Here is a 22,899-nt window from a genome sequence, read left to right as displayed (position 1 = left end):
CGGGTTAAATGGAAAAGAAGCTGACGTTTGTTTCTACGGTAACCGTAGAACGTGCTTTTCTTCGGCCCTCCGAGTCTTGCCTGCGGAAAGTCTTCGATTCGGGTTCAAGGTGTCTTCCTGTCCCTTTCGACTTAATCTAGGGAGAAAAGGGCTTAATTTGAGTTCAGCTCTGGCGTATATGAAGTTATTAAGGAAAAAAATAGCAGAGCCTTTCGCTTTTTTTGTTTTCTGGCCGCTTTCCGCAAAAATTGCCCTTTGGTCAGTCAGTCAAGGAAGGGAATCGACCATTTTTCTCGTTTACTAGACTGTAGGTTCCTGGGTTTTGTTTGGTGGCTTGGCTTTTAAAACTCAAGCACATTGTCCTGACTTAGAAAAAATATGTATCAGCGTGGTGAGACAAATTGCTGGCTGGGTCACTTTGGGCCAGTCTCTCTCAGCCCAATCCACCTCACAGAGTGATTGTTGTGGGGAAAATAGGAGGTAGGAATATTAGGTATGTTTGCCACCTTGAGTTGACCAAAATATGTTTTAAAAATAAAAATATAATGCTGCCTCTGTGAAGAAGCTGAAAAAACAGTGGACCACCTAGTTAGCTGCTTGCAAGAAGATCGCACAGACTGACTACAAGCAATGGCATGACAAAGTAGCAACAATGGTGCATTGGAATATCTGAATGAAATACCATTTGCCTGCAAGCAAGAACTGGTGGGGCCACAAAACAGTCAAAGTAATAGAAAATGAAGAAACTAAAGTGCTCTGGGACTTTAGAATTCAAACAGACAAGTACCTGCCACACAATACCCCAGACTTAACAACTGTTGATAAGAAAGACAAAAAAGTCTGGATGGTGGACACTGCAATACCCGGAGACAGCAGACTAGAAGAGAAAGAACTGGGGAAAACCACAAAATACAAAGACCTGCAAATAGAAATAGAATGACTGGCAAAAGAAAGAAAAAATAGTGCCAATAGTAATAGGCACCTTGGGTGCAATCCCAAAACACCTGGACTACCATTTGAACACCATCAGCACTGACAAAATCACCATCAGTCAATTGCAAAAGGCAGCTTTACTTGGAACAGCTTATATCCTGCGATGATACCTTTAACACCATCAAACTTCTGCCTATCCCAGAGAAGTGGATAAAAATGCCAAATCCAGTCTAAACATCTGGTTGACTGTGCAACCAACCATAATAATAATGTTTCACAGCCCTACTGAATCTCAAAATCGATACCATTTCTTCATGCTCTTACTTTAGTTCTGGTTGTTAATGATACTTTTAATCATTTCAATTCTATGAATTTTAATTGGTTGCTATTATTGTGGTGACTGTACTTTTAACACACCTGAAATGTGCAAGGTTCAGGAAAGCTACCTTACATTATGCTATTGAAAAAAAAAACATGCAAACATGTTACCTATAAATTATTTAAACTACAATATAAGGCCTTCAAATAGATTCAGGTTTAATTTTTTTTTTTTTTACCTTTTGAGTGGATTTGCTCTGTTAATCTCACTAGTGACACCATTTATAAGGCATTGTTTAATTTTATTAAAATTATCTCTAGATATGTTCGATAACTTTTGTAATACATATTACAAATATATAATTTGTCCTTAAGCATTCATTCATTCATTCGTCAAATTTATATGGCCGCCCATCTCACCAAACAAGTGACTCTGGGCAGCTTTTTTTTCAAATGGCAGAGAATACATGTGATGACAGCTGGTATATTTGTTTATATCTGGATCTTCTCTTATTCTGTGTAAAGCTGGACATGATAGTCCTTAGTTTTAAAGCAAAAAGGCATGCCAGTGACAGACCTTAACTGTCAAACATTAAAGTAAGACACATACATTGTGACTGAGTTAATGTATCATCTTAAAACATAATGTGGTTTATTTTCAATTTGGCATGTTGCATGAATCAATCATGGTTTGTACCACAGTTTATGGCTCAGCATGTTGTTTGAACCCAGACAATCATGGCTTATTGAACAAACCTTTATTAAATAAACTTGTCACATGTGAAACTCATCACACAGTACTGTAGATTACTATTCCATAACATGGATGCCAATTCAGATAAGCCTAATAGTAGAGAAGAATCTTGTGGTGAAGAAGCATTTTGCTCCCATTATCTATATGTTCCTGTTATTTTTAAAATGACTTCATGCCAGCAGCTTCATAGATGATTAGGCTAGGGCAGGGTTGAGTTTATATAAACAGACATGTTAATGTCATATAGAGGTTGGGCCTGAGGCACTATTAAAATATTTCCCAATTTCCACTGTAATGCATCTGATTCTTAGTTCTACTAGTGTATAGAATACATTGCTGCCAATGTGGCAACAGCAATTTTAATTTGTTAAAATTACAATTGTTTTAGTGACATCATAATTCTAAGTATTACAGAACTTCTGCAGAATATTTTTTCAGAAATGATAGGAAAAGAGTAGTTTTCTCTCCTCCAAACCTTTTTACTCCTTACCCATGATCAAAAGTATTTGTTGTAGTAGCTGGGATACTAGGTAGTATTTTGTTCTTGGTCTTCTTTTGTGTGATCTTATTCCTATCATTTTGCAAGTGAACCAGGAAACATTCAAAATCAATGGTTTTCTTTTACTTGAGATCTCAGCAGGTACACTAACACAGTTCAGTTGCAGTTGCAAATTCAACATTAAAAAATGGCGTAACAAAAATTCAGCTTCATTTACATCCAAGATCTATGGAATGTTGTGAGTAGCCACTGGGGGAAACAATTTTCCTAAGTACTGATAGCTTTATGCACACTGGAGAAGAGATGAAAAGCATTAGCCTGGCTGCATGAGGGGATCTCAGTTTTGAAGAAGTGGGGATTCAAAGTTCTTAATGGCAGAAATGGTTTCTTAAATATTGTAAGCTGATGACACATTTTGGTCTTTAAAACCCAAACATGAAAAACTGGGCCAAGTTTTCTGTACTTAAGTGTGGCTTTGGGAACTTCACGTTTTGCAATCCAGCTCTTACAGAGATTTACAGCATCTTCTGTACACTACTGAAGTGGTGGCCACTGTTTATGTGAGATCTTGAGTAGAGAAACAGAGTCCAACTAGAGATGAACGGTTAATGTGCACTTTCTAAGGTATTTTCCCAAAATTGCTCAGCTACCACTATATAGCAATGAAATGCTTAAATGTTGAAATGGCTTTTTAATCAAATATAGCTGCTTTTAATCATATTCCACTTATCAATATAATATGTAAAATAGAATATGAAAGTATAGGTGAAAGATTACTTTTCAAATATTTCTATATAAAAAGCCTTAACCTTCAACTGTTATCTTTTAATTACATTCAACTTTTATTGCAGCACAACTTGGATGTGTGGCATGAGTCATCTTAATTTATCTCACCGTAGACTTTAATAGTGTAAGTAGAATACTTTTAAAACTATGTCCTCAGAAGAAAAAATTGGGTTATCTTGTTCCAGTGCCAATAAATAATTTATTCCAAAGCTGCTAAGGAATACCAAGTTCTCTTCATCTATCATATCTGGATTTAGCTGTTTAAATACAGTAATTATAGGACACACCATTTTAACGGGGGAAAAAATCCAAGAAACTGCTACATTCTTTTCCTTTATTCTAATTTACCAATACCTTGTGTGCACATGCAACTTATTGCTTTAGACGTTATTGAATATACTTCAGACAAGATCAGTCTACACAAATGTATACAAAGAGCAAGACTTAAAAAAGCCAGTGAAGTGCAAACTCAGTTATATACATCTATCATAAACAACATAAAAATATACTCAAACTGGTAGGTAGACCATCTTAATGTTCACAAAGTATTCCATCCGTACTGCCCAATCTCTTATGCTGTTGTCATTGGGGGTGGAGGGCAATCCAATCAATGTAGCTGCAGTGTTTCGGTTTAGCCCAGGAAAATAAGTGTCCTCTTCATTCCTGTACTTATTTTCAGCAATACATTTATCACACTTTGTGCTGTGATTCAATAAAGCTTCCCTGTTTGGCTTTTATTGCACTCTACTTCACCTGGAATTTGTAAATCAGCATTGCATCTCATTATACTTTTAAAAAATGTTTTATAAATGAAAATATGTAAGCACCAATGCAGAAAGTACAACTATGTAGACATTTTACTCAGTGATTTTTGTCACTAAATTCCTGAACACAATCAGTAACAAATGTCGCCAAACAGCAGCAATTATTTGTTATAAAGAGGCAAAACCTACTCCATTATTCATGTGCATTCTTATCGTTTGTAATAAAAAAAATCTCATTTTAAACTGTTAAAATCCCCTACTTATTTCATTTAGGAATCTGTTCAAAATAGATATAAGGTCAGAGTCCTTCAGTTGCATCTTCTAGCATATATTTCTAATTAAAAAGCCTCTTTGGGGGTCCCTGATGTCTCTCAAGACTGCTGAGAATCTGCAGTTCCAAAGCAATTTGTAAGCACGGAATAAAAACTTACAGGAACGTAAGTTCCTGTGTTTTTTCCTCTCTGATGAGGTTATGTGTGATTTCATTGGGAGAATAGTAAAAGGAAATGCACTCTTCAGATCTGGATTTTTTCTCAAATATGACTCTGAAAAAGCCAAGGCATGGAAGCCCCATGTGGGGTCTAATCTGACCAAGGAGATCTGTTGAACAAAAGAGAAAGAAAAATATAATACTGGATGATCAACAGTATATATTGCTGAAGTTTCCAAATTTTTATATTTAGATTTCAGCAATCTAAGGCCACATCAAAAAACAATTATAAGACCATAAGCTTGATTTGTACTGCTATTATTGGACCACTAGCGTACATTAAGAAAAGCTATCAATCTGTACACCGAGAGCCTATCTCATCAGCCCTGCAACTCTATTCATTGGGTAGGTCTTTCAGCATAATTGTGAAAGGAAAGACCAGTGTTAGTACGGTATATGCTTATTTTGAAAAAAATGCTTCATAAACCACAGCTTATAATGACGACAGTATATTCTGTTGCTATATCCTGGGAGCCTAAACAGGGCATCAGTAGGAGTAATCTTAATAAGGATTTCATTTCAGTAAATCAGTGAGATTCTATATATTAGCAATGAATGTAGTTTTGACCTTCCCTCCCCCCCTCAAATTGCGTGAGGTTAATACTTCAGCTTCCCATGTGTGGAAGGGGGATCAAGCTATTGTTGGAATATATAGCATACTACTATGTCTAGATATTAAGCATGGAGTATAGGGAGATGACACGGGTCATTGGGATAGAAGTAGGAAAGGTTAAATCCTTCTCTGTTATCAAGGGTAATTTAGCTTTGGCGAGAAAACACTGATGATGATTGATGACATGTTTGGTTTTTATTCTATTTTTATTGTATTTTATATAGTTTTTATTGTATTTTAATTAATATTTATTGCTGTTTTATTGTAAACTGCCCAGAGTCACGTTTTTGTGAGATGGGCGGTATCTAAATTTGAAATATAAATAAATAAATAAATGATGGTGATGGCGGTGGTCATTTAATCAATTTATATGGCTGCCAACTTCCTAGAGAACCTCTGGACAGCTAAAACGACATTAATGTTGATTAACAGTAGTCAACAGTAATAACAAAACATACAATCTGGCCATCAAACCACATCATACTGTCTCCCAAGGTGGGCACATCTAACATCCCAGCCCGAAAGCCACTTTTTTAATGCCTTATGAAAAGCTAGCAGGATCAGGGCCAATTGGATCTTAGGAGAAGATCATTCCAGAGCCAGGCATTGTCATGGAAGAGGCATTCTTCCTAGGTCCAGCCAAATGACACTGGCACAAGGGACCTGGTGCATGCCCAACTTGGCAGAGTGTATGGGGTGAGACAATATAACTAGAGACAGGCAGTCCTGCAAATAACCCAGTCCTATGCCATGCAGGAATTAATAGATGATAACCAGCCCCTCAGTTGCACTTTCATCGGTGTTAAATACAGGTTTAAATCCTTTCTGGCAATATGGATTGGGGTGGGGGGTGCATGTGTATGTATGTGTGGGCAGAGAAATCCTAGCCATAATTGACATTTTCTCCTATTTATAGTAAAGAATCCATTGTGGTTTAGTTATTTTAGCATGTTGATCTGGTAACGTATTACCTTTATTTTGTACAGAAATGTTGGAGAATAGCATCAGAACGAGTGCATGAATGTCATGTTGTTTTGATCAGAAGGCTCTATATAACCCTAACATAATTTAAGGAAGTCCATAGAAAGAAAATATCCTGTTTTTCCCAAAAACCAATTTTGTTCTTGGTAGAGTTTCAGGGATCTCTTCTGAACAACACGTGATGAGGCCAGGGACCTGCTGATGGTACTATAGAACCAACAGGAAACTCTCCTTTGCTTACTTTCCTCAAGTTGACGTCTTAGAACCACATATGATTTTGTTCAAATCCTCCCATCCAGTCCCACAATGCTTAAGGAAGCCTCATTAGAGCAGCTTTTGAGAGATATCAGAAATCTTTCCTTTCATAAACCACCTTAAGTTATGCAGAGATTCAGGCCAGTGTCTTCCTTAAAATAGTCTCTGCGCTCCATGATTGCTCACTAGGAAGAAACTAACCAAGAAAAACTGACCAGTCATGTTGCCTTTTTAATTTTCCATAACAAAATTGTTCTTGCTAAAATAATTAAACAAACTAGTATATTCATGTTTAATCTTTACTTAAAAATATTAGGATTGTGGGATTGACTTATAAAACATGTATTACTGTACTGTACTAATCATGGTTAATTTTGTAAAACAGTACTTTATCTGATGTTAATCCTATTAGTAATACTGTGACATTATCAATGTTTCCAGTGCTAAATTCTTTTGAAATGAGTGGGAGTTGCTGAAAAGGCTGCACTGTGCATGTTACAATTTGTAATATGCATGCTAAGCGGTAAACTGTATTGGGCTCTGTGAGATTTATTTTATAGTAAAGATAATTATATTGCCTATCTCATTCAGCAATTCAATGGAGCACAAACTTTTAATACTGCCTTCTACTGCATTCTTAGCAGATTAAAAAATGTTTCTTAACAATAAGATTTTCTATATAATCAGATAGTATTATCCTGAATTTTCCCATAAACCAATTGATTTTCCTTTGTAATTAGTCTCTCAAAATAGCTGAGGAATTATGCTCTAATATAGGTCCCTTTTCATATTTCACCACAAATAAGCAGAATATTTGTTTCCCCCCCCAAAAAAATACAAGTTACTGTATCAATTTATAAAATAATGAGGTGTGCAGGTCAGAGAGGGCGTGCAGGGGTGCAGCGCAGGTCAGGGAGGGTGAGTGAGAGGCACTGCTTGGGTTGGGGATGGTGTGTGGGGGTGGAGCATGGGTCAGGGAGGTTGTGTGTAGGTGTGCGGGAGGCACCGCACAGGTCAGGGAGGGTGCTCAGAGGGTGGGTCAGGGAGGGTAGATGGGAGTGTAGCGCGGGTTGGGGAGGGTGTACAGGTGTGCAACACAGGTTGGGAACAATGTGTGGGGTTGTGGTGCAGGTCAGGTGTGCAAGGGGCACCGCACAGTTGGGGAGAGTGCATGGGTGGGGCAGACTTACCCCAGTGACTTGCGATCTTCCCTGCTGGCTTCCCCTTTAAATTTCTGGGGAACCCAGCATGGAAGGTTGCAAATGGTGATCATGTGACTGCAGGCCACTTGGCAACCTATCATAAATGCGAACAGGTTGCCAAGCACCCAGATCATGATCCTGTGACTGTAGGGGTGCTGGGATGGCTGCAACTTCAAGGACCAGTCATAAGTCTCCTTTTTCAGCACCGTTGTAACTTCAAATGGTCGCTGAACAAATGGTCATAAGTTCGAGGACTACCTGCATACCGAACACCTGCATACTCTTAGGATACACAGGAAAATAATGAGATGTTAGAGACATGCTTGTCCCAGTTTAATCATACTCCATCTTATCCTGTCTACAAAAGTCAAAGAGTACATTTAGGAAAATCCACTGCCTCCCACAAGTCAGGGAGACTAGGTGAAATTATGTCAGTAGTTAAATGTACAGCTGAGGGATCGGCCCTTAACCATCCTGAATCTATAGTATTGCTACTTCTTGATACTGAAAAAGTAGACTAAATTGCATTGTGAAACCCTATAAGATCCAACTACGTATTTTAAAATTAGGGCAAGAAGGTGGTATTATAGAGCACATTGTTTACAGATACAGATAATGCTACAAAATGCTCAGGGCCTGATAGCACCAATTTCGTCGTGGTATACCAAAAAATTTAAACTGGTTTTTTAGGGAAAAAAAAAGTATTAATTATTTAATTAATTAATTGATTAATTAAAGTTGGCTGTTTAGTTATTTTGGACTCTCTGATAAATGGCCAGATTACTATTTGCCATTATATTATATTCTAACATGAATTTTATATTTCAAAACACCTCATACAAAAGCAGAATATATTAACATGGTCCTATGCACATTTGCTTAAACATTAAGCTTTGTTCAATTTAATGGGATTAATTGAATTACAGTATTTATTGACAATTGTGAAGGGCTTTTTCTAAAAGTTTTTTTCTTTTTCTCATTTTGAAGTGAAAAATTAATACTAATACTTTATACCTGAAGTCTCACAACTGAATAGGTGAACTGCCCCCATTCATAAATTACAGGTGGAATTTCAACTAGGTGCTGCTGTAAGTTGAGTACTGTAACACTGGCTGATGAAATATGAACAGATTTCCCTCCTCACTAGTCACCTAATCAACATCAAAATATGGTTCCTGAGTGTAAATCTGATTTCATATCAGATTTCACTTACTGTGTTTGACACAGGATCATAGGGTTGGAAGGGACCCTGGAGGTCTTCTAGTCCAATCCCCTGCCCAAGGCAGGAGCCAAATGTGATGTGAAATATCTGAGGAGTTTAAAATGTGATGTGCAAATCCACATTTACTATTGCAGTTATCAGCTTATGGATAAGTTTCTGCTGAACAGTACCTCTGTGCTTATATAACATTCTAGAATATCAAGAACATAATTAAGTTGCATTGATGGGGAGAGTGAGCAGTTTGTTCTCTGCAGTCTCCCAACATGCAAATGAACAAATCAGCAGTAAATTAAGATACATGCTATTCAAATCATTAAAAATACATGTTAGATGAATATGTGGTAAATATCATTAAAAATACATGTTAGATGATTATTTGGTCAGTTCAATTTATTACAATGTACAATAAACTTGAGTCCATAATAGTAGAGAGCAGGTGTGAAGTTAATGCAAACAATAGATTTTCAATTATCTTTTTTTTTTATATAAATCTTCCCTTTTCACTTTGTATTTACAACTATGATTCATGCCCTTATTACCTCACAGTTAGACTACTGCAATGAGTTTTACATGGGGCTGCCCTTGAAAATGACTTGGAAACTGCAACTGATCCAAATTGCATTAACCTAGCTATTAAAAGGTCATAGCTGCCCAGAGTCACCTTGTGTGAGATGGGCGGCTATATAAATATGATAAATAAATAAAATAAATAAAAAGGGAGGAGTGGATTTAGTAGCGCAACGCCAGTCCTCTAGTCACTTTGTTGGTTGTCAATAGGCTTCTTGTTGGTTGTCAATAGTGCTGGTTTTAGCCTATGAAGTCTTACACAGCTCAGCACCTGTGCACCTTTCTTGAATAGAATCACCCCATCCTGTGTATTCATTCCTAAGAAGGGTGGCAAAGGGTCCCCCGCCTGCATGAAGTGAAAGGAGTGGTGACTAGAAGTGTGTATTCTCCCACTCCGTGGAATACCTTGCTGCCTGAGGTGCAGAGTTTTTTGGGTCCCAAAGGATTTGAGATCAACTTGTTCCAAATAGTTTTTGGTGAAGATGGTGGACCTGGACTATTACTGTAATGTTCTTTTTTATTAATTTGTGATTGTCTAACTTTATTTTGACCATACTGAGATTACCATAAGCCACCTTGAAATGCTAGAACTAAAACAGTATAGAAAAGACTAAATAAATAAATAAATAAATAAATATTTATTGGCAATGTTTCTGCAAATAGCCATTGTCAAGAGCTGAGTGATGTTGAAGATCTTCTCTAATAATATAAACCTGCATCAATGTATTGTTTTGAAGAATTTCTCCATAATTTTACAGAAAAGACAGTGGTTTTTTTTTTAAGATTTTCTCCTTGGTGAAGTATATTTTCCTAAATTGTGTTGAAGAAAAAAAAGAGAAAGATTAAATTGAACTGATTAGTAACAAGTTTAACTTTTCTTAACTATAGAGGGTCTTGTGACAATCCACATATTCCAAATTCATTCATTCTTTCCCCCTCAGTAGTTTTTATAGCATAAAATCTGTCTGTTATATAACAAAACATTGAAAACAGATCCAAGTCCCAATACTTGTAAAAGGGAAAGAGAATACTGGCACATTTTTTTAAAATCTCCCTACTCTTTACCATGCAAATACATTACAATTTGGATATTTAAAAACTTCAAAACAGCTGTAGCTATTTTTATGTACAGTAAGAAGCAATAAAAATAACTTATTTAAGAAAAAAGATCTTCAAGCTCAGATTCGTATCTTTACATAAAACTAGTCTATGAATCCCAAAGCTCAAGCTCATGTTCATGCATGTAAGGCAGCAGAAAATGGAGTAAAATGTATAGATCCAAAGCAAATAATTTGCAAAGCAGATGAATTTTCAGTTATGAACCCCAAATATTAAGAAAGCAGAGAAACATGCCAGGAAAGTTGCCGTATTAGCAGAACGTAAACAAAGAACCTGACATTCACAGGCATTAAAAACATATCATTTTAAGAAACCTGAGTGAAAATTCACAGGAACATAATGCTAAAAGAGTTTGATCCTTCAAGGGTTCAGCTGACTACTAAATGCTTAGGACACCCTGCCAAGGTCAACATATGCAGCATGTTGTTGTTTCCGATTCCACACAATCCATGTCTTCAGATGAAAAAGCTTTGGAGACCCAGGCAGTGTGATATTGGAAATGCTAAATTTAAGAAAGGTAACCTCATATTTCCTTAAGAGGATTTTTTTTATGGCAAAAGTGTGCATTGTTCTTTTAATGTACCTCAAACTACTATTAAATGTTTTTCTTCATGTTGTCAGAGCTGCCATTTTTATGAGCTTTGGCGTCTGCTTGTCCAATGAGACAAATAACTTTGTAACATCCTTGTGTAATTTTGACCATCCACATTAAGTTCATAATATCCAATACAATACTGGAGATAAACCAGGCGCTTTGAGCTGCAAATCCTAATCTGTAGAAAGCTTCTGTTCCAAACTCAGAAGCAACACTGTGATAATAAATTGGAATGACTATGATCCTCCCTAGGAAAAACATGATGGTCATTAGCAGTCCATTGATGATGTTGGCTTTTGAAGCTTTAGAATATCCCAACACTTCAAAGAACCACCTACAAAAGAAAGAGGATTAACAGAAATCAAAACCAGAAAGGCAGTATTTATTTTATCTAGGCAATCTCTGAGACCTACACACATGCCTACTTTGCCACTCTAATCCTCCCATCCTAGAATGGGCAAGAAATGTTGCTGCCCTAAATGTGGCTGTCCCCACAATGCCATCCTTACCACATATTTGGAACAGGTCTCATGCTGCATAGCTATCTCTACACCTTTAATGAGCCATATTCTAAGGCTCATGATTGGTGGTTCCTTGGCTGAAATTCCAGCCCCATTCAATATCCTGTGAAAAGCCCCCTCCAAGTTGTATGCATAATGCTTTAGTTACTCCATAACTGCAATCATTTCTTTTTTTCTTTCCTGTCATACCATCAACCAATCGAACTGGGTTTTTTTCTTTTGTTTCTTTTGTTTGTTTTATATCCTTGAAACTATGAGTTGACTGGTTATGGTGAAAGTTTTTTGTATCTCTTTGCTGCCATCTAGTGATCTTTCTAGTGTATTGATCATCTGGATTTGCACAGCAGTTGGGTAAGTGCTGATGAAGAGCTGGAGTTTGAGAAAGGGGTTTAGCTGTGGGGAGCTGTAAACTGCCTAGGAATATTACATGAAGAGAGGTAGTGAGGAGCTAGGGCTCCTGGTAACCAGGAAGGAAATTCCCTGTTAGGTGAGCTACAGAAGTATAAAAGATAAGATGTTTCAATTACACTTCCAATTACATGTGAAAAGCCAAGAACAAGCTAGTCAATTTCAGAACTTTGAACCTCCATCAACCAATTGACTAATAGAGTTGGAGGGGGTGGCTGTGGAAGCCAGGGTTCCAATTTACCTAATAGCCCAAAGAGAATTGAGGGGTGGGAGACAGATCAGGGACTGGATAGAAGAGATTGATCCAACAAAAAACTAGCAGAACCAAATGGAGCCACAAAATTGTCAATACAGGACACGTTCCCCCACATGCATCAACACACTTGGCATTGCCTATTCATCATGTCTGGAGGATAAGAGAAAAAACACCACTTCCAGAATAAAGATCCTAGATCTGTCCTTGGGTTGCCTCAGCTGCTGGGGACTATGAGATAAAGTTGATGGCTCCAGACATATCCTTTGGAAACACTTAGAAGGCCATTATCACAACAAGACAAGGATAACATGAGGATTTCCCCTGAGATTTAGGATTTACAACACTGGTAACTCTATTATATCATCCCTGCATTTTTACCTTTTATTATAGCTTCATCTGTAATTTAAAAAAAAATCAAGTGAGATTTCTGTAAGAATATTCAGATATAGTTCTAACATGAATCTTGTCTCTTTACTAGACAAAGTCCAGTGTAATATAAGTAGATTTTCATTAGTGTGACTGGAGTTCTCTCTCTTTCCCTCTGCACATCTTATATATCTCTCCCCGGTTTTTTTTTTTTTCTTGAGTGTGCCCCAGCTATACAAAGTAGATTTAAGGAGTGCATACGAAGACTACAGCAAGAAGAGGAAATTTTCTCCATCAGTAAATTTCCTTCACTATGTTTTTATCTGGTGAAATAATTTGATTTGATACAACCTACTGACATATAACCACATTCATAGGGAGCATAGCTTTTTGCTTCTTACCACAGTAATGGATTTTTAAAAAATACTGTAACAGCTATGCCCTAAAAGTATATTTTCTTAGTTATAATTCTTAGTATTAATATATAATACTCTTGTTCTTTGTGGTAAATAAGAATAAACAGAAACATAGTAATGAAGCATTGTCCTAAACTAAATAGGTGAAATCCTTAAACAAACAGCAGTACAAAGAATACTCTCTTTTAGCCCACAAGAATGCGCAGGTGCAAGAAAAAAGGGGTCTTGCCTCATTTCTCCCGTTTTCCACCATGTAAGCACACAAAAGCCAAACTCACAGAATATATTCTTAAATTATGAAAATGTGCACAATAACTGCTCTCCTCAGGTTCATCTGGTCTGATAAAGTGGGAAATATTCCTTCTCCCAGTGTGATTTTATTCATGTTATCTTCTACTCCAGTATAGTTTCTACATTCTACAGTTGCATGGATAGAAGTCAAGAAAGGCATAATAGTTCCTTTTCTGCACATTGGTCCAGAAACAGGAAGTGAAATAAATTTAAAGCAAGATCTAACAGAGCACTGAATTTTGCCTCATATTCTTCACATTTATAAGGAAGATGATGTTTCCTTTATACATTATCAGGGATCATTATGTAAATGCAAGCGCATTAGGCCTATGATAAATTTTAATTTTCTTCCTGTGTAAGGGAACTTTCATAACAAACATTGAGGCTCCTCTGAAGTGATCTTCTAGTTAAAACTACCCAGAAGATTCAGGAAGGAAGGAAAAGAACTTGTTTGGTTTAGATCGTTGTACCTGGGTTTTTATAATTTCTGTTGACAATTTCAGAAGAGTAATTGAATTGCTTATAGATGTCAGGGAGTACAACTGAAGAGAACACCTTGACTATTTTCATTTCAATAATGATATAGGCAAGCAATATAAGCTGTTACTATAGATAAAGATATGCATTCACCAACTGTATTTGTGTGTTAATGAAGACCTGGTTGTACTTTTATCATGAGCAACAGAGCTTCTCTTCACTTCAAAGCAGCAAAAACAAATAGCAATGATGACATAGCTTCGGAGAACAACTGTAAAAAGAAATTGTTTCTTTGAAACCAATTTGAAGCCAAACTGCAGATCTTACTTTTGCTCCTTATGCCATGCTGCAAAAGTAGCATCAGAAAGGATTCATGGTTTGCAATGGGCCTAGTACTTTCTAACAGCAATAATGAAATGACTTTGAGTCACTCTTTGCATGACAGAGAAAGCAAACAAAATAAAAATAACATTTTAATATAGAAACAAGGTAAAAAGTAACAAGGCAAACAAGGCTCACCTACTCTTCATTCTAATACTATAAAACCCTTATTTTACTTATCGTCTTGGCCAAAACTAAGGGAAATGAAGTAATATTAAAACAATTAGACTGTTCAGACTTAAAAGGAAACATTATTTCTAAACATATCCAAAGTCTGAGATAAAGCCATTAATTATTCCAAATCAATAAAACGAAGACAATGAATTAGTGCCCTCAAACTATAAGTAGCAATGGCCAAAGATGGATGGATGGATGGACGGACGGACGGATGGACGGACAGACAGCGTAGATTGTATAAAATACTATTTACAAATATAGTCATGCAGAGTGTGGTCTAATATATACTCTTGTTTTGTGGAACATATAGAAGTTAAATAAACAGTATGACAATCATATTACTCTTTAGAAAATTTCAAAAGTTAATTTCTAGATCTCACTATGTAGGCAATCGTGATACCCAGATGGATCGTGCTTTTGACTTAGATTTTAACAAGCCTTTGACATATCTCAGAAGTGATTATACAGTACAGTAGCAGACATGAACAAACAAAAAACAAAACAAGAATGAAATAAACGTGCAAAAAACAGAAGCATGCACTTCTTGAAAATACATGCAACTTGAAAGTTGCCCCTTTTTACTAAGTAAAGTACCTATTCCAAGAATCATTGTGCAAGGAAAAAAAATCTCAACATGTTATTTAGATAAAAACCTCCTTTCTGCTTGGTTAAAAAGCCTTGCATGGAAATTAAGATAAATAACAAAATGGTTATTGGTTTTAGTTTGAACAGTACCTTTTTAGATACTATGAATGTCAACTACTAGAAAAAATTAAATTACCGTATTTATCGGCCTATAACACGCATGGGCGTATAACATACACCTTAATTTTAAGAAGGAAGTTTGAGTAAAAAAAATTAAATTTAAAATAAATGACTTGGAAGCAAAATAAAGAGAGCTATGAACTTTTTGTTTATTAATATTTATACCACTTGTAAGGTAAATACGTCATATGAAAGAAAAAGCACCTCTTCGAACGAGAAAACCGGTGCTCCCCATCGCTCACGCAAGCACCTGAGCTCCACAGAGCAGGAGGTGAGCAGCGGGCAAAGAAGGGAAAACCGGTGCTCTCCATCTTGCACCAGCGAAAACTGGCACTCCCCAGCGCCCGCGTAATGGAAAACCGGCGCTCCCCAGCGCTCGTGCGAGCGAAAACTGGCACTCCCCAGCTCACACCCCCAGCTGGGGAGCTCCAGTTTTCGCTCTCGTGAGCGCTGGGGAGCGCCGGTTTTCACTCATGCAAGATGGGGAGTGCCGGTTTTCACTCACTCACCCACCTCTCGCCTCCGGAGCTGCCCCGGTTACAGCCCTGGCTCAAATGAAGGCTCAACTTTCCCAGCCCTGCCGCTTGAGTATCGGCGTATAACCTGCAGTTAGGATTTCAGCCCCAAAGTTTAAGGAAAAAAGTGTGTGTTATACGCCGATAAATACGGTGCTTCATAATGAAATGTAATTTTATTACATTTTACAATCATAAATTACAATCATAAATTTGGAAGAAAACTCAAAGAGAAAGCAAAAAGAAAAAAAAGTTAAAAAAATTGAAAACAAAGAAAAAAGATACAAAGAAGTAGCTTCTGATATTCTTCATAGCAATTATAAGTACATTATATTTCCACCTCTCTCTAAAGTTACATCATGATACTCTTTCTATAATCTATCCTGTCTAATCATCAAATTTAACTCTTTTTCTTTTCTTGCACTTTTTGCTTTCTCTTTGCTTTCTTTCTCTTTTTTCTTCTTATTTTATATTAGTTTGTATTAGTTTCTGTCTTCTCTTTTAAACATTTTAATAAAACTATATATACATACATACATACATACATATATATATATATATAAATTTTGAAAAAACCTCCATTAATCAATTACTAATTTTAAGTCATTTTCATGAACTCCTTTGCTAAAACAGTAGTGATACTGTATCATAATATATAGCAAACTATAAAAACACTGTATTGTTTTTACTATACAATGCAATAATGCTTGTATAGTAAATATATCTTCCTTCCTTCCTTCCTTCCTTCCTTCCTTCCTTCCTTCCTTCCTAGCATTTTCCTATGGGTGTCCCTTTTTTTTGATCAACTGAATGTTGATTCGTTGGTTGTGACAGGAATTGACCAACCGGCTTGTCACCCCAGCCGAACGTCATGGGATGAGGGAAGGTGACTGGCCCAAAGTCACCCAGCCAGCTTTCATGCCTAAGTTCTGTGAATAGAACTCACAGTCTCCTGGTTTCTAGCTTGGAGCCTTAACCGTTAGACCAGACTGGCTCCTAAATATTATATATATATATATATATATTTATATAATAATTTATAATTATATATTTATATATTTATAATTTTATATTTATATATTTTTATATATATATATATATATATATATATATAAAAATATATAAATATAAAATTATAAATATATAAATATATAATTATAAATTATTATATAAATATATAGCACTAGCATTCTTTTTTAAAAAGGGTGCTAAACCTATTTTTAAAACATCAATTAAAATCACCATAAATTATAGTAAGTATATATTTAATTCTAAATATTGTTCCATAGTTGAAACATAGCTTTCATCACACAAAGTAGCAACCTACTGAGTTGCCAGCATGGAAAAAAATAGCAGAATATATATGTAGAAATAATGCGACAGGATGCAATTCTGCTTACAGATGACAATAAAAAAAGCAATGATTAAACAATACTGTACTAGAAGCACCTACCTAGAGCAGTGCACATATGTTAGATCAGTAGCCACCGAACTACTGAACTTCTAGCAAGCTAAAAGGTAATGAAAGAATAACTTATAGGAAGTATCACCTACCGCTGATTCACAAAAGGGGTAGAGACTTCTGCAAGCAGACGAAAATTAGCAAAATACGCCAATAATCCTCTATCCTAGGAAGAGGAAGTAGAAAAGCAAATCAGAAATCACAGTCTTATAAAAGCAATGCAAAATATACAACTTCCAAATACTAACATTTTACTCTGGTATAACATAAAATAATAGTAGTGAATACGCAATTACATAGAACACTATTTAGGAAAATGTATCAAGTCATTCAAACCTCTCTCTAATGAATCTACCACACTCACTTAACACATCTTCTAGTCAGTATTATAAAGATCCATCCACTATGTTATTAAAAACTAGTGAGATAAATCATTTGACAAGGATAACTTCAGTAGTTTAAATTCATTTGGTTGTTTTTCCACATGGCATATAAATGGTCTTACTACTGTTGAATAAAGGCTGCTACTGTCAATGCCCTGATCTCTGAATTTCCATGTTGCTGTGCATTTTATATACGACTGAAATCTGCAGTTGGTTCAGTATGCTACCAACAATACTGATTTCTGGTGTTAACCATAAAGATTGTACATGGTCTATCGATTGCCAAATTTACATCTAGCTTGAATTCTAGATATTGCTGTTTAACTTTAAAGTTTTATACAATATACTTGAAAGAGGACAAGTATGAAAGGTAAAGCCTATGAATTGAAGGGTTATTGATGAACAAGGGATGTGCTGATTATGAGGCACTGTGATTGTACCTTCCTTTGTAAGCATACATGATAAGCAAACATAGATGGTTTTGATAACCAGGGCACCACAGTTAAGTGATACATTTTCTTTATACATAAGATAATATCTGATTTAGACTACTGCTTTTGAATAAAAGGGAAGCAGGGCTAAAATAGTTCAGCCCACAAATAATAGTTAATGGCCAGATGAAACTGGTACAGTTGCACTTACTAATTGCAGATAGCTCCAGATTCTTAATTTGTAGTAAAAAGTTAAGTCCTACTTTCTTTAAAAGTGCAGCTATAATTTGGGCATCTCCAGAATGCAAATTTCTACAGGATTCCTAGGTTGAGAATAGTCCCTTTGATATCCCAAATGTCATACTTCTTATAGAAGAACAACTGATGCATATCCTCCCATCTTGATTCTTACAGTACTTTTTACGTAAGAGATTACTTTGAAGCTAATTTGGAAAGTTTAATTAGAAAATATGACAATAAGATTTATTTACTAGTGATAAACAAGGAATATAGTAATTTTTGTCATTGCTTCACTACTCTGAAATTATAAATATATTGGCTTTTTTTCAAGAGTCCGTGATCAAGAGAAATTTCCTAATTTCAATAAGTGCTACATGCACAACTTTACTGAAGATAATTTAGCACATATACAACAGACATCAATTACCGCTAGTCCTCGGGTTACGACAGCAATTGGGACTAGGATTGCCATCCCTAAGCAATGTGGTCATAAAACACAACATCACGTGACCACATCGCTTAGTGACGGCAATCCCAGGTAGTCCCAGTTGCTGTCATAACCCCAAGATGTGTGGGTCATTAAGTGGGAAGAGGGAGGAGTCCCAAGTAAGGAGCATGGAGGTGCTGTGGGGACAGGGGAGAGGTGGGGGAGGGCCTGGGAGGCAGGAGAAAAAGTGGGAATGATTTACCAGAACAAATTGCGACCTTCCCTGCCGCCTTCCTCATTGACTTTGCTTGTGGGAAGCCAGCAGGGAAGACTGCAAATGGCGATCATGGTTCCCTCCAACATCATGATGACAATCTGGGCACTGTGATGGCCAGAACTTCGAGAACTATGCGTATATCCATTTTTTCAGCGCTACTGTAACTTTGAACAGTTGCTGAAAGAATGGACGTAAGTCAGGATTACCTGTATCAATTTGGGAACAAGTTACAAAATATTTTCAAAACTAAAGTTGACCAGTATTCTGTGCAGAATAATACCAATAAAGCCACTCCTCGTTTAGCTACCTTAGTTAGCGACCATTAGCAAATAGGACAGTAATAAACACTAATAAAAAAATTCATTTGCAACCAATGTGTGCATTTACAACCAAATTTCACATGCTGGACGACACACCCACATATTCAATTAGCAACCATTTCACTTAATGACCTGGTTGCTGGATCAGAACTTAGTCACTAAACAAGGAGTGGGTATACTTTGCTGTTTATTGCAGTTTCATGGCCAGGGTACCAACCCTAAAGTACAGATAGTCCTCGACTTACGACGGCAATTGGGACCGAAATTTCTATTGCTAAGTGATGCTATTGTAAAGTGCAACCACATTGCTTAGCAATGGCAATCCCTGCAGTCCTGATTGCCATTGTTAACTGAAACCCAAGGTCAGAAGGCAAGGCAACTTCCTGCTGTCTTCCCACATTCGAAGTCAGTGGGGAAACCAATAGGAAGTTGCAAGTCCCAGGCCCACAGGCAAGTAAGTGGCTGCTGCTGGGGGGGGAGGGAGTAAGGGGATGCATGGGGGTGCAGCAGATGGTTGGAGAAAGTGTGCAAGGTGCAGTACGGGGAGAGTGTGCGAGGGTTGGGGAAGGTCCACAACAGTGTGAGGGGGTCAAGGGTGTGCAAGAGCACGAGGCGATGCATGAGAGGTGCCATGTGGGTTGGGGAGGGTGTTCAAGAGGTGTCATGCAGGTTGGGGGTGTGAGGGGGTGTGCAAGAGGCACCGCACGGGTCTAGGAGGGGGCATGGGGGCACGCAAGAGGTACTGCAGTCAGGGAAGGTGCATGAGGATGCAAGGGGGTGCATAAAAGGCACAGCACGGGTGGTGAGAGGCACTGGTCAGGGCGGGGTGTGGGGTGTATGAGTGGCCAACATGATGTGAGTACAGAGGGCCTGGGGGACGGTGCACGGGTGGGGGAGACTTAGCTCAGTGACTTGCGACCTTCCCTGCCAGCTTCCCCATTGACTTTCTAGGGAAGCCAGCAAGGAAGGTTGCAAATGGCAATCATATGATCGGGGGGCACTTGGCAACCGGTCATAAGCACGAACGAATTGCCAAACACCCAGATCACGATCACATCACCATGGGGTTGCTGGGAGAGCTGGAACTCCGAGGACTGGTCATAACCACCATTTGTTCAGTGCCATTGTAACTTGGAATGGTTGCTGACCAAATGGTCGTAGATCAAGGACTACATGCATAGCAAGAACTAGTTCTCTGGTTACTCTGCAAGATACAAAACAGAGCCTGTTCCAGGAAGAACCCATATTAGAATCAGTACTGCACAAGCAACAAAGACACAGCTGCCAACCTAAGTCCCATGATTTGGCTCCTTGTCAGCAATAGTAGAGAATGACTGATTTATTTTAAGGCGTGAGGAGGAAGCAGATGTGAGAATTCTAGAAGGTGAATTTCCAGATTGCAACCATGGGTGCCAATATGTCTGTCTTAGTATTAATGAATCTCCATGCCTGAATCTATTCTTTTTAGATTTTTTTTTTAAATAAGCGGGAAGCTATCCTGCTGCAAATCAGAACTCCAATTCCTAGCATAATCTTTATTAACCAAGAACTTTTCTGTGCCCTTCTTATACCCCTAGGGCAGTGTTGTCCAAACTTGGCCACTTTAAGATGAGTGGACTTCAACTCCCAGAATTCCCCATGGCTGTCTGGGGAATTCTGGGAGTTGAAGTCCACTCATCTTAAAGTGGCCAAGTTTGGACAACACTGCCCTAGAGTCATTCTCACAATATAAAAATAAGATATTTTTTTTGAAAGCATGCTTGCCTGCCAATAAAAAAGAACTAAACTGAACTAGTAAAGAATATCCTGGAAGACAGATGGGATGGTTGAAGCAACTTGATCAGTTTGCTTTCTGGTAAATGGGTGCTTTGTGACAAATCACGTACACCATGGCAACAATTCTGTCAGAGTGTACATGACACACTATCATATGTGTTCACTGGACCTCCCAAATTAGAAGCCCATTATCTAGAGGAAAGATATTGTAAAGAAACTTTGAAGACCCAAGTTAAAAAAAAGCAAAGAAGTTGGCAATTTGGAGTACTAGTGGTATTAATAAAAGGACTGTGGCAGGAATGTTACTAATGACAATCGGTTTAACATCATTAAAAACATTTGAAAAATGTACATCCTACATTATATAAGGGCAAGGGAGAAATCTAAATCATTTCCACTACTTATAGAAAATAATTGTACCAAGTATATGAGTGTAACACTCAATGTTCATTAGATATATTTACAATGAGATGTATTTCAGTGAAAGCATTAGTACTTATCTTAGAAAGAACAAGATTTTCAACGTGTACAATAAATATATTTCACAAATAATGAGAAATCAAACTGATTGACTGATTGATTACAGTGGGGCAAAAAAGTATTCAGTCAGCCACCAATTGTGCAAGTTCTCCCACTTAAAAAGATGAGAGAGGCCTGTAATTTTCATCATAGGTATACCTCAACTATGAGAGACAAAATGGGGGAAAAAATCCAGAAAATCTCAATGTCTGACTTTTAAAGAATTTATTTGCAAATCATGGTGGAAAATAAATATTTGGTCACCTACAAACAAGCAAGATGTCTGGCTCTCACAGACCTGTAACTACTTCTTTAAGAGGCTCCTCTGTCCTCCACTTGTTACCTGTAGTAATGGCACCTGTTTGACCTTGTTATCAGTATAAAAGACACCTGTCCACAACCTCAAACAGTCACACTCCAAACTCCACTATGGCCAAGACCAAAGAGCTGTTGAAGGACACCAGAAACAAAATTGTAGACCTGCACCAGGCTGGGAAGACTGAATCTGCAATAGGCAAGCAGCTTGGTGTGAAGAAATCAACTGTGGGAGCAATAATTAGAAAATGGAAGACATACAAGACCACTGATAATCTCCCTCGATCTGGGGCTCCATGCAAGATCTCACCCCGTGGGGTCAAAATGATCACAAGAATGGTGAGCAAAAATCCCAGAACCACACAGGGGGACCTAGTGAATGACCTGCAGAGAGCTGGGACCAAAGTAACAAAGGCTACCATCAGTAACACACTACGCTGCCAGGGACTCAAATCCTGCAGTGCCAGATGTGTCCCCCTGCTTAAGCCAGTACATGTCCGGGCCCGTCTGAAGTTTGCCAGAGAGCATTTGGATGATCCAGAAGAGGATTGGGAGAATGTCATATAGTCAGATGAAACCAAAGTAGAACGTTTTGGTCTAAACTCAACTCGTTGTGTTTGGAGGAGAGAGAATGCTGAGTTGCATCCAAAGAAAACCATACCTACTGTGAAGCATGGGGGTGGAAACATCATGCTTTGGGGCTGTTTTTCTGCAAAGGGACCAGGATGACAGATCCGTGTAAAGGAAAGAATGAATGGGGCCATGTATCGTGAGATTTTGAGTGAACACCTCCTTCCATCAGCAAGGGCATTGAAGATGAAACGTGGCTGGGTCTTTCAGCATGACAATGATCCCAAACACACCGCCCGGACAACGAAGGAGTGGCTTCGTAAGAAGCATTTCAAGGTCCTGGAGTGGCCTAGCCAGTCTCCAGATCTCAACCCCATGGAAAACCTTTGGAGGGAGTTGAAAGTCTGTGTTGCCCAGCAACAGCCCCAAAACATCACTGCTCTAGAGGAGATCTGCATGGAGGAATGGGCCAAAATACCAGCAACAGTGTGTGAAAACCTTGCAAAGA

The 22,899-nt window shown here is 37.7% G+C and overlaps 1 protein-coding gene across 1 annotated transcript in view; it reads right to left on the bottom strand.

The window, feature by feature from the left end:
* Nucleotides 1-10,046: 10,046 nt before the first annotated feature.
* The window catches only part of TLCD4 (TLC domain containing 4), a 37,755-nt gene continuing 24,902 nt past the window's right edge, over nt 10,047-22,899 (bottom strand). Inside the window, exons 6-7 of the mRNA XM_088154123.1 lie at nt 17,226-17,299; nt 10,047-11,432 (exon numbers count right to left, since the gene is read on the bottom strand). Coding sequence (XP_088010249.1) covers nt 11,099-11,432; nt 17,226-17,299 — 408 coding nt within the window. The 3' untranslated portion in view covers nt 10,047-11,098. The remainder of the gene's footprint in view (nt 11,433-17,225; nt 17,300-22,899) is intronic.

The sequence above is a fragment of the Python bivittatus genome, unplaced genomic scaffold, assembly GCF_059951505.1.
Source record: "Python bivittatus isolate LINGU-HERP-01145 unplaced genomic scaffold, Pbiv_v1 ctg000700_np1212, whole genome shotgun sequence".
Classification (NCBI taxonomy): domain Eukaryota; kingdom Metazoa; phylum Chordata; class Lepidosauria; order Squamata; family Pythonidae; genus Python; species Python bivittatus.
The sequence above is the reverse complement of the archived record's forward strand: the minus strand, read 5'-3'. Positions and strand labels throughout refer to the sequence as shown.